The 13,053-nt window shown below is 39.3% G+C and overlaps 1 protein-coding gene across 1 annotated transcript in view; it reads left to right on the top strand.

Moving 5' to 3' along the window:
- th (tyrosine hydroxylase) overlaps window positions 1-5,539 on the top strand; it is a 36,194-nt gene extending 30,655 nt beyond the window's left edge. Inside the window, exon 13 of the mRNA XM_061917741.1 lies at window positions 3,697-5,539. Coding sequence (XP_061773725.1) covers window positions 3,697-3,856 — 160 coding nt within the window. The 3' untranslated portion in view covers window positions 3,857-5,539. The remainder of the gene's footprint in view (window positions 1-3,696) is intronic.
- Window positions 5,540-13,053: the final 7,514 nt, after the last annotated feature.

The raw sequence follows: 13,053 nt of genomic DNA, 5'->3' as shown, positions 1-13,053 counted from the left end.
TTCCCAACGTGTCCTGGGTCTTCCCCGTGGCCTCCTACCAGCTGGACGTGCCCTAAACACATCCCTAGGGAGGCGTTCGGGTGGCATCCTGACCAGATGCCCGAACCACCTCATCTGGCTCCTCTCGATGTGAAGGAGCAGCGGCTTTACTTTGAGTTCCTCCCGGATGACAGAGCTTCTCACCCTATCTCTAAGGGAGAGCCCCGCCACCCGGCGGAGGAAACTCATTTCGGCCGCTTGTACCCGTGATCTTATCCTTTCGGTCATGACCCAAAGCTCATGACCATAGGTGAGGATGGGAACGTAGATCGACCGGTAAATTGAGAGCTTTGCCTTCCGGCTCAGCTCCTTCTTCACCACAACGGATCGATACAACGTCCGCATTACTAAAGACGCCGCACCGATCCGCCTGTCGATCTCACGATCCACTCTTCCCTCACTCGTGAACAAGACTCCTAGGTACTTGAACTCCTCCACTTGGGGCAGGAAGATATTTAATTGAATAATTATTATAAGTCATCCAATCAATCAGTCAAGATTTAGTGATATTGGACAATAGTCGGGACTTCACGGCGGTAGAGGGGTTAGTGCGTCTGCCTCACAATACGAAGGTCCTGAGTAGTCAGGGTTCAATCCCGGGCTCGGGATCTTTCTGTGTGGAGTTTGCATGTTCTCCCTGTGAATGCGTGGGTTCCCTTCGGGTACTCCGGATTCCTCCCACTTCCAAAAACATGATTGGCAACAACACTAAATTGGCGCTAGTGTGTGAATGTGAGTGTGAATGTTGTCTGTCTATATGTGTTGACCCTGTGATGAGCTGGCGACTTGTCCAGGGTGTACACCGCCTTCCGCCCGATTGTAGCTGAGATAGGCACTAGTGTCACCCGCGACCCCAAAGGGAATAAGCGGTAGTAAATGGATGGATTGATGTCACAAATGCCTCAAAGGGCTTCCACAAACCACAACATCCTTGGATCTGATTGCACATCCAGGCAAAAAAAACAACTAAATCCAATGGGAACAATGAGAAACCTTGGCAGGGACCGCAAATGTGGGGATACCCCTGGCTTTTATAGTCCAGTCCATAGGGAGGTCAGCAGGGGAATCCTCTTGCATGTAGACTAGTTGGAGCACAGAGACGTCACCGACTGATGCATTGAGAAGTGGTCCCCCCTGGTCCCAACTTGGAACAGCTACACCTGCTCCACTGAAACTGATTTGTGGCCATCTGATATCTTCTCCACGCAGGAGAGGGGCGCAAAGCAGAAAAGAGAACCGGCAGATCAACTGGTCTAAGAAAAAAGGGGGGGTCTATTTAAAGGATTGGGTGTATAAATTAGTTTTAAGATGGAACTTAAAGGCTTCTACTGCGGTAGCATCTCTAAGTGTAACCGGTAGGACTTTTTAGGGCTTTTTTTTTTTTAAACTTAATTTTTTTTTTTTTCTAGTCCTTCGCTATCAATATCCTCAGCCACAAATCTTTCATCCTCGCTCAAATTAATGGGGAAATTGTCGTATTCTTGGTCCAAATAGCTCTTTTTGTTGGAGGTTCCCATTATAAACAATATGAGGATGTGAGGAGCCCTCACACTTGTGACGTCATCGTCTGCTACTTCCGGTAAAGGCAAGGCTTTTTTTATTAGCGACCAAAAGTTGCGAAATTTATCGTCGCTGTTCTCTACTAAATCCTTTTAGCAAAAATATGGCAATATTGCGAAATGATCAAGTATGACACATAGAATGGACCTGCTATCCCCGTTTAAATAAGAAAATCTCATTTCAGTAGGCCTTTAATAAATGGGTTGTACTTGTATAGCGCTTTTCTACCTTCAAGGTACTCAAAGCGCTTTGACACTACTTCCACATTTACCCATTCACACACACATTCACACACTGATGGAGGGAGCTGCCATGCAAGGCGCTAACCAGCACCCATCAGGAGCAAGGGTGAAGTGTCTTGCTCAGGACACAGCGGACGTGACGAGGTCGATACTAGGTAGGGATTGAACCAGGGACCCTCTGGTTGCGCACGGCCACTCTACCACTGCGCTACGCCGTGTGCGCACACATTTCCCTCCAATCGGCCCCTGAGCTAAAATGAGTTGGACACCCCTGCAGTAGCCTATAATGTTTATTTTCGTAAACTACTCTACTAAAATACAAAAAAAATAATGAGGACATTTAGATGTAAATTGTCTGTCCATCTTTGCACAAGTCAACGCGCTGCAAGACAGCTTGTATTGGAGCTTATATCAGAGATTTTGGATTCAATTAAGCCAATACCATCCGATACTTGTTTTTTTTTTTGCTAGTATCGGACCGATATCCTACTCAGCGGCATAGTTCAGTGATTCTCAAATGGGGGTATGCGTACCCCTGGGGGTACTTGAAGGTATGCCAAGGGGAACGTGAGATTTTTCAAAAATATTCTAAAAATAGCAACAATTCAAAAATCCTTTATAAATATATTTATTGAATAATACTTCAACAAAATATGAATGTAAGTTCATAAACTGTGAAAAGAAATGCAACAATGCAATATTTAGTGTTGACAGCTAGATTTTTTGTGGACATGTTCCATAAATATTGATGTTAAAGATTTATTTTTTTGTGAAGAAATGTTTAGAATTAAGTTCATGAATCCAGATGGATCTCTATTACAATCCCCAAAGAGGGCACTTTAAGTTGATGATTACTTCTTTGTATAGAAATCTTTATTCATAACTGAATAACTTGTTTATTTTTCAACAAGTTTTTAGTTATTTTCATATATTTTTTTCCAAACAGTCCAATATTTTAGCAATATTTTGCACAGTTATACAATTTAATAAATCAGAAACTGATGACATAGTGCTGTAATTTACTTCTTTATCTATTTTTTTTCAACCAAAAATGCTTTGCTCTGTTTAGGGGATACTTGAGTTAAAAACATGTTCACAGGGGGTACATCACTGAAAGAAGGTTGAGAACCACTGGCATAGTTGGTAGAGTGTCCGCCCCGGGATCGGTAGGTCGTGAGTTCAAATCCCGGCTGAGTCATACCAAAGACCATAAAAATGGGACCCACTACCTCCCTGCTTGGCACTCAGCATTAAGGGTTGGAATTGGGGGTTAAATCAGCAAAAATGATTCCCGGGCGTGGCCCCACTGCTCCCCTCACTTCCCAGGGGGTGATCAAGGGTGATGGGTCAAATGTAGAGAATAATTTTGCCACACCTAGTTAGTGTGTGACAATGATTGGTACTTTAACTTTAACTTTAATATCCGATATCCATATCAATATCGAGACACGCTAGCATTCTTACATAGAGACGCAACAGATGCACTTTTTGAGAAGAAAACAACACAAGACGAGAGGTTACGCAAGAAAATCTAACGCCGCGGGCAACATCCTTTTGTGCCAGAAGACAGCTGTTACCAATGTAGACCCTCTTACCAAAGAAAAACACTGACGTTTTATTTGGCAAAAACATCAGTGCTACCCTGCAAAACAAGTAGCTTTGGTGGGTGTTTTGACAGTATTTAGTCACAGTCCAAATGGAAAGAGCAGCAAGGGAATGTTTATGAAAACAGAGTGTATTTCAAATGTCAATAGGACATTCCATTTTCTGTAGACAGGTGGAAAAGCCAAGTGGGATGTTAATGGTCACATGTGAACTGACCTTCTCGACTCTGTTTATCTTCAACTCTAACCAGGACATACGTTGCTGGTATCCACCGCCCCTTCTCAGTGAAGTTTGATCCATACACCAGCAGCATCGAGGTCCTGGACAACCCCTTGAAAATCCAAGGAGGCCTGGAAGGAGTAAAGGACGAGCTGAAGATGCTCTCGGATGCACTCAGTGTTTTGTCTTGAGAAAGCACCATTTCTCGCTCATACCCGCTATTGTTTGCTTGCTCTCTGCTATGTTCTGCATCGTTGGAGCTAGTATGTGTGAATTATTATCATATATCGAGGACATTGGATGGCCACTGGACTGTTCACGTTTACACCCCATCATCAGTTCATGCTAAAAGACTCAATACCGTAGGACGGTGCGGTATATCTTGTTTATGGTTGGTGAGACATGCCCCAACAAGAGTGGTGTCACTCTTTTCGGATGCAAAACAACAGTCGTTCAGATAAATGGGTGTTAAGACCTCTGCTATGAAAGTCGTTTGGCTGGTATCACCCTCGTTAGTATTCCATTCAGCCAAAAATGCCTGTGCTATGTTTATGTATTAGAGGCTTAATTTACATGGAAGGCCTCCCCCTCTGTTCAGAGATGTTTTGACATAGTTTCCATGCCTTTACTCCAATTTCAAACCACTTGTCTGTCCTATCCAGAATATGTACAAATGGTGTTTTTCTTTAAGGTCCGTATACACCACAGATTTTCAATTCAATTGTTTTGAGGGCCATATTTCCAGAAAGCTGCTGTACCTCTTACACCAGCAGCTAAAACAGGATTCTCTGCAGTAGACATTTGATATTGGTCTTTTCATTTTGCCAAAGTTACAGAAGCGCTTTTCTGTTTTTAAGGACCTTCTACAAAAACATTAGTCCAATATCACCTTTATAACAGTACTCTAGTGTGAATCTGCTGAAAAAAATGAAGTCTCTAACAAGTTCTTTGAACTGCACTCGCAGGCCAAAAGTTGAATATCCCAATTGATGAAAAAAAAAAGGCCCTAAAATAGAACCTTGTGGAACACCACTAGCATAACTACAAAGTTGAACAAATGAGTACTGACTGCATCAAAAGTAAACAAGCTATAGCAACACCTTAGTTACATATATAACAGAAAGAAAAAAAAAACTGCATAAAAGGAGAGGACTTAAAGGGGTGCCTTGAGGGACGCCTCATTTATGTAGATCACATGTTTGGACCCCAGTCTTCTATGTTTGCTAGCAGGGTTCAAATGTCAATGTAAAAATCTTCCTTTATGGAACAGGAATTACTCTAGAGTTTTTAGGAATTTGCACCAAAAATACTTGTTTCCTAAGTTTTGAACTAAACTCCGGGGTCTGTATGGTGTCATTATTGGCCCCACGGGATTGCCAGTTGAATAACACTATCCTGCACCATCCTCTCAGACTAGAGCTGTCCTATCTAGCCGATGAGAATTAACTACTAAGATAAAACAAACGGAACAGTCCAATTGCAATCAATATGATGTCCTTTGTGCTGTATGTTCATCTTTGTTCTGTACCTCCACTAATGAATTATCATCTCCTTGTAACTGGTCAACAAGATGACAACCTGTAAAACCTCAGTGTTGACATTCAAAATGATGTTTCAAAAAATGTTTAGTCAGAGAAAGTGTCATATTACAAGTGAAAAACTAAATCCAATGTACACTTTTTATTTATTTATTTTATAATCAGACTTAAACAAATGTCCAGTCAGAGTAATTGGTATTGTATATACTGAAATCTATTTTAAATGTATCAATGGGGGAAATAAATGCTGTATGTGAATTAAGTGCTTGGGCTTTTACCAGTTAATAATAACCATGTATGTATTTTTTGCCACGTAAATGCTTGATTAAAAATAAATCCTACCATCTGCATCATGAGCTGTTGATTACTTCATTAAAATAGCAAAACAAAAAATATAATTAATGAGCTTTTATTTTTTGCTTAAAACTATTAGAACTATGTCATACATATTGAAATTGGATATATTACATTTGCAAATGGATTATATTGCATGTCACACCCGTAGGCAGCAATAAAATGGCGATCTCGTACAGGGGTTTTGAAAGTGCAGTCCAGAATCCTATTGTAGCCTGGGGTTTGTTTTTAAAGTTAAGCAAACTGCAAAAGTGAATACAATTGGGCAAAACGGCACAATGTAAAGAGAAAAATATGGAATGTTTATGCTAACAACTGAGATGAACACAAAGCTTATTCTTGTTAATCCATGTTCTAGCAAATATACACTTAAAGGGGAACTGCACTTTTTTTTTTACTTTCACAATCATTATAAGAGACAGGATAACACATGTTTTTTTGAGGATTATAAAAATGATTAAAAAAAAAAAAAACGCTTCAATGTTGCGGTCAGCGTTTTTGGCCTTCAAATCCCTCTAAAACAACTTCAAAACCCGTTATCAACGTTTAATATACGCACTGCAATGATATATATAATGTAGTAACAGACACGCTCATAACAATATGTAATATGTTTAATATTTGTCGTATTTTGCTCATTTTAATCAATGCCAGGAGTAATTTTCCCAGCGCATTGATTTCCATTTCCACAGCAGCGCACATCTGACTTTTGGCAAAAAATGTGTGTTCCTACTTCCGGAAACCAACGCAAGTGTGTTCTTATTAAGGCGGAATCAATAACAGACCACGAAGATGACTATTTTTGGACAAATTAGGATTCACAACCTTATGTTTTTGAAGCTGAGAATACTGAGTATGAACTACTGCTTCTAGAAGCGAGCATGAAGAAAGCGTGAGACGTTGGAGCAGACAAAAGCGGACAGGGTAAAGTAAATGTGGAACTTGGAGCCAAGCTATTTTGACATAAATGGAGTGCGTACCTAAATAAACCAAAAAAATAAGTCCTCGGCCAACTGGACCAAATGCACAACTATACATCGAGTAAGTCACTTTGATATTAATCACAATACGTTCAGCACGTCATGCGTTTTATTACAACTACAGTAAATATGCTCCCCGGTTAGCTGGTTACAAACAAAACATGAAATGTGGGCTAACACTTTACAGATACTTTAATATGATTGTTTGTGTTTTTAAGTCAGTACAGATTGGTGTCGTATCACAGTGTTGTGCAATACAAACTCAAACGCGTTTTGTGTTGTCGTGGAAGATAGCTTGTCTCTTTCTGCTGCTAGCTTATACGACTAATACCGAAGAATGCCGATGTGCTACTGCGCTAGAAAAAGAGTTGGTCAGTGTTTGTTCTTACAATAACAATTTTGCTACAACTTAGTTATTATAGAGCAGGCGTCACCAACACGGTGCCCGTGGGCACCAGGTAGCCCGTAAGGACCAGATGAGTAGTCCGCTGGCCTGTTCTAAAAATAGCTCAAATCGCAGCACTTACCAGTGAGCTGCCTCTATTTTTTAATTGTATTTATTTACTAGCAAGCTGGTCTCTCTTTGCTCGACATTTTTGATTCCAAGTGGGAAAAAACTCAAATAGAATTTGAAAATCCAAGAAAAAATTTTAAAGACTTGGTCTTCACTTGTTTAAATAAATTAATTTATTTTTTTACTTTGGTTCATATAACTTTCAGAAAGACAATTTTAGAGAAAAAATACAACCCTAAAAAAGGATTTTCGGATTTTGAAACACATATTCCTTTTTACCTTTTAAATTCCTTCCTCTTCTTTCCTGACAATTTGAATCAATGTTCAAGTAAATACATTTTTTTATTGTAAGGAATGATAAATATATTTTAATTTAATTCTTCATTTTAGCTTCTGTTTCTTCGACAAAGAATATTTATGAAATATTTCTTCAAACTTATTATGATTAAAATAAAAAAAATAAAAAAAATCTGTCAAATGTAGAAAATCTGTAGAATCAAATTTAAATCTTAGTTCAAAGTTTTTTGAATTTATTTTAAAAATGTTGTTCCGGTTAATCTAGAAGAAAATTATGATTTGTTTTTGTTAGAAATATAGCTTGGTTCAGTTTGTTATATATTCTAACAAAGTGCAGATTGGATTTTAACCTATTTAAAACATGTCATAAAAATTCAAAAATTATTCTTAATCAGGAAAAATTACTAATGATGTTTCTTAACTTTTATTTTAATTTTTTTTTAAAAAGATTCGAATTAGCTAGTTTTTCTCTTCTTTTTTTCGGTTGAATTTTCAACTTTAAAGAGTCGAAATTAAAGATAAACTACGTTTCAAAATGTTATCATTTTTTTCGTGTTTTCTCCTCTTTTAAACCGTTTAATTAAGTGTTTTTTTTTTCATCATTTATCCTCTACAAAAAACCTTCCCTAAAAGGAAAAAAAAATGAACAACGGAATGACAGACAGAAATGCCCATTTTTTTTTATATATATAGATTTATTTATTGAAGATAAATTGAGCAAATTGGCTATTTCTGGCAATTTATTTAAGTGTGTATCAAACTGGTAGCCCTCCGCATTAATCAGTACCCAAGAAGTAGTTCTTGGTTTCAAAAAGGTTGGTGACCCCTGTTATAGAGGTTACGGAAGTATTGTTTGGTTTTTGAATGCATTTTTTTGAGCTAGAAATAATTGCTCCCATTGGCTACATTGCTAGCCACCAAGAACGAGCCGATTTTTGTATGTTAGATTGCAAAAAAAATGCTAAAAAATATTTGGTCGTCTCTCATAAGGATTGTGAACGGTAGGCAAAACTCCAAAAAAGTGCAGTCCCCCTTCTGTCTTGAACTATGATCGACTTCAAACTATTTGGTTAGGCCTGCAGGCTGCCTGACTACAAACTATTGTCATTGAGGATGTTGGTTCCAGCTTGTTTGAGTACTTACTGGTACAAGACTGAAAGAATGTTGACTCTAAACGTAACCCCAAGTTCAAGCTGTTCTTCCATAGCTAAAGAAAGTATGGTGCAAAGGTCAAAGTCTTGAAAAAGAGGAAATAGCCTCAGATTCATTTGTATTTGTTCAGATATACGATAGCCACAGATCTTTTTTGACAAGATTTCCCTCGTTAATGAATGGAACAACTCAAGTGTCTTCCTATTCATCACTTTCTTTTTTGGCTGGAACCCTTTTTGACAGGAGGATTCGTTGAGCCATTGGACGTGTGTGCCCTTTTGCTTTTTAAGTGTTTCCCAATTTTTTTTTATGAAACAATTTGTGCTGATTTTTAGTTTTTTTTTAAAGAAAGTCAGTATTAGTGACTAGACAACGTAATTTGGAGGGCACAGCTTTTCCAAGCGGGGACATGTAACCAAATATTAATCAATCAATCAATCAATCAATGTTTACTTATATAGCCCTAAATCACTAGTGTCTCAAAGGGCTGCACAAACCACCACGACATCCTCGGTAGGCCCACATAAGGGCAAGGAAAACTCACACCCAGTGGGACGTCGGTGACAATGATGACTATGAGAACCTTGGAGAGGAGGAAAGCAATGGATGTCGAGCGGGTCTAACATAATACTGTGAAAGTTCAATCCATAATGGATCCAACACAGTCGCGAGAGTCCAGTCCAAAGCGGATCCAACACAGCAGCGAGAGTCCCGTTCACAGCGGAGCCAGCAGGAAACCATCCCAAGCGGAGGCGGATCAGCAGCGCAGAGATGTCCCCAGCCGATACACAGGCAAGCAGTACATGGCCACCGGATCGGACCGGACCCCCTCCACAAGGGAGAGTGGGACATAGGAGAAAAAGAAAAGAAACGGCAGATCAACTGGTCTAAAAAGGGAGTCTATTTAAAGGCTAGAGTATACAAATGAGTTTTAAGGTGAGACTTAAATGCTTCTACTGAGGTGGCATCTCGAACTGTTACCGGGAGGGCATTCCAGAGTACTGGAGCCCGAAATGAAAACGCTCTATAGCCCGCAGACTTTTTTTGGGCTTTGGGAATCACTAATAAGCCGGAGTCCTTTGAACGCAGATTTCTTGCCGGGACATATGGTACAAAACAATCGGCAAGATAGGATGGAGCTAGACCGTGTAGTATTTTATACGTAAGTAGTAAAACCTTAAAGTCACATCTTAAGTGCACAGGAAGCCAGTGCAGGTGAGCCAGTACAGGCGTAATGTGATCAAACTTTCTTGTTCTTGTCAAAAGTCTAGCAGCCGCATTTTGTACCAACTGTAATCTTTTAATGCTAGACATGGGGAGACCCGAAAATAATACGTTACAGTAATCGAGACGAGACGTAACAAACGCATGGATAATGATCTCAGCGTCTTTAGTGGACAGAATGGAGCGAATTTTAGCGATATTACGGCGATGAAAGAAGGCCGTTTTAGTAACGCTTTTAATGTGTGACTCAAAGGAGAGAGTTGGGTCGAAGATAACACCCAGATTCTTTACCGTGTCGCCTTGTTTAATTGTTTGGTTGTCAAATGTTAGAGTTAACATGGCTGTTTGTATACTTTTGACCCAGCAGATTTAGTCACATGTTCAGTAGACCCGTAATGAATTCATAAAAGAACCAAACTTCATGAATGTTCTTTTGTGACCAAGTATGTTTTCCAATCACTCGATCACAAAAAATAAGAGTTGTAGAAATGATTGTAAACTCAAGACAGCCATGACATTATGTTCTTTACAAGTGTATGTAAACTTTTGACCACGACTATATATACACAGTTATAAGTGTGGCCCTACCGTAAAAAAAAATAAAAAAAAATAGTTTGACACCCCTGTAAAATCTGGATTTCTTTGTTTTACTGCAGTGGTTCTCAAATGGGGGTACGCGTACCCCTGGGGGTACTTGAAGGTATGCCAAGAGGTACGTGAGATTTTTTTTTAAATATTCTAAAAATAGCTACAATTCAAAAATCCTTTATAAACATATTTATTGAATAATACTTCAACAAAATATGAATGTAAGTTCATAACCTGTGGAAAAAAAAATACAACAATGCAATATTCAGTGTTGACAACTAGATTTGTTGTGGACATGTTCCATAAATATTGATGTTAAAGATTTCTTTTTTTGGGAAGAAATGTTTAGAATTAAGTTGATGATGTTATGATCCGATGCCCGGATCATTCCATATTCTTGTTTTTGTTCCATTTTGGTATCACACTCTGTTGTTTGACGTCCTTACAGTAGTTCCTGTTTTGTTCTGTCACCATGGTAGCTCTTTAGTTCACCTGCCCCTTGCTTTCTACGCACACCTGTTTCCACTGATTACTGCCTTATTTAAGCCTGCCCCTTTTCGTTCTTCTGGTCGGTTCCTAATTTGCTTTCACGCAACAGATGACAACTTGCTTTCTATGGTTATACTCGCTAGCTCTCGCGCTGCGTTTTTGTTTATTCCTAGCTCTCATGCTAATTGTTTTGTTATCCCTTTCCGTGCCTGTGTGCAAAGTGTTAGTGAAGTGAAGTGAATTATATTTATATAGCGCTTTTCTCTAGTGACTCAAAGCGCTTTACACAGTGAAACCCAATATCTAAGTTACATTTAAACCAGTGTGGGTGGCACTGGGAGCAGGTGGGTAAAGTGTCTTGCCCAAGGACACAACGGCAGTGACTAGGATGGCGGAAGCGGGAATCGAACCTGCAACCCTTTGAGTTGCTGGCACGGCCACTCTACCAACCGAGCTATGCCGCCCCACAAATTAGTGTGCCTGTTTATTTCCCTAGCTCCCATGCTAGCTCCTTTTGTTTGCCTTTTCTGCTTAGCTCCAGTGTTTTGGTTCTAGCCAGGTTTATTAGTTTAATAATTCCTTATTTCTTACCTTACGCTGTGTTCTTGCTCGACACATCCTCTGAAGAACGAATCCGGCATCGCTATGCCACGCAAGTCTTACACATTAATCCAAATGGATCTCTATTACAATCCCCAAAGAGGGCACTTTAAAGGCCTACTGAAACCCACTACTACCGACCAAGCAGTCTGATAGTTTATATATCAATGATGAAATATTAACATTGCAACACATGCCAATACGGCCTTTTTAGTTTACTAAATTACAATTTTAAATTTCTCGCGAGGTATCCTGTTGAAAACGTCGCGGAATGATAACGTGTGCGCGTGACGTCACGGACTGTCAGGAAACAGTAGCTCAGCACCACTTACGGCTAAAAGTCGTCTCTTTCCATCGCATAATTACACAGTAATTTGGACATCTGTGTTGCTAAATCTTTTGCAATTTGTTCAATTAATAATGGAGACTATAAAGAACAACGCTGTTGGTCGAAAGCGGTGTATTGCAGCTTTCTTTAGCACCAAGACACAGCCAGTGTTTCTTTGTTTTTAACACAGAGCGGTCAAGCGAACATGTTTCTCCACGTCAACCAGCATGTTTTTGGATGGGAAAATTGTGATATGTATCTTACCGGAGACATCATTCGAGTATTCGTCCTCCTGCTGTAGCTGTTTAAAAGGCAGCTGTGAGCTTGGCTCCTTGGCTTCTCTCTGAGACACTGCGTGTTCACCGCAGCCATCCGACCTCGTGGTATGTCTTTAGTTAAGTTAGTTGTTAGTTAATTATATTTATATAGCGCTTTTTCTCTAGTGACTCAAAGTGCTTTACATAGTGAAACCCAATATCTATTTTTTTTTTTACCTTTAAACCAGTGTGGGTGGCACTGGGAGCAGGTGGGTAAAGTGCCTTGCCCAAGGACACAATGGCAGTGACTAGGATGGCGGAAGCGGGGATCGAACCTGCAACCCTCAAGTTGCTGGCACAGCCGCTTTACCAACCGAGCTATACCGCCCCTCCTTTACAATCTCACTAAAACACTATTAAAACAATAATCAGATAAAGGATCTACCAGAATTATCCTAGTAAATGTGTTTGAATACATCTGAAACGCTCACACTGCCGCCGCCCGGAGCCGTCGCTTTTTATTTTATTTTTTATTTTTTTATAGTCCGCTATCAATATCATCATCCACAAATCTTTCATTCTCGCTCAAATTAATGGGGAAATTGTTGTTTTCTCGGTCCAAATAGCTCTTGCTGCTGGAGGCTCCCATTAAAAACCATGTGAGGATGTGACGTCATCGTCTGTGACTTCTGGTACAGGCAAAGCTTTTTTATTAGCGACCAAAAGTTGCGAACTTTATCGTCGATGTTCTATACTAAATCCTTTCAGCAAAAATATGGCAATATCGCGAAATGATCAAGTATGACACATAGAATGGACCTGCTATCCCCGTTTGAATAAGAAAATCTCATTTCAGTAGGCCTTTAAGTTGATTACTTGTATGTGTAACTTGAAATCTTTATTTATAATTGAATCACTTGTTTATTTTTCAACAAGTTTTAATTATTTTTATATCTTTCTTTTCCCAAATAGTTAAAAAAAGACCACTACAAATGAGCAATATTTTTGCACTGTTATACAATTCAACAAATCAGAAACTGATGACAGTGCTGCATTTTACTTCTTTA

The sequence above is a fragment of the Nerophis ophidion genome, linkage group LG12 (assembly GCF_033978795.1).
Source record: "Nerophis ophidion isolate RoL-2023_Sa linkage group LG12, RoL_Noph_v1.0, whole genome shotgun sequence".
Taxonomy (NCBI): domain Eukaryota; kingdom Metazoa; phylum Chordata; class Actinopteri; order Syngnathiformes; family Syngnathidae; genus Nerophis; species Nerophis ophidion.
This window is presented reverse-complemented; position numbering and strand designations above follow the sequence as displayed.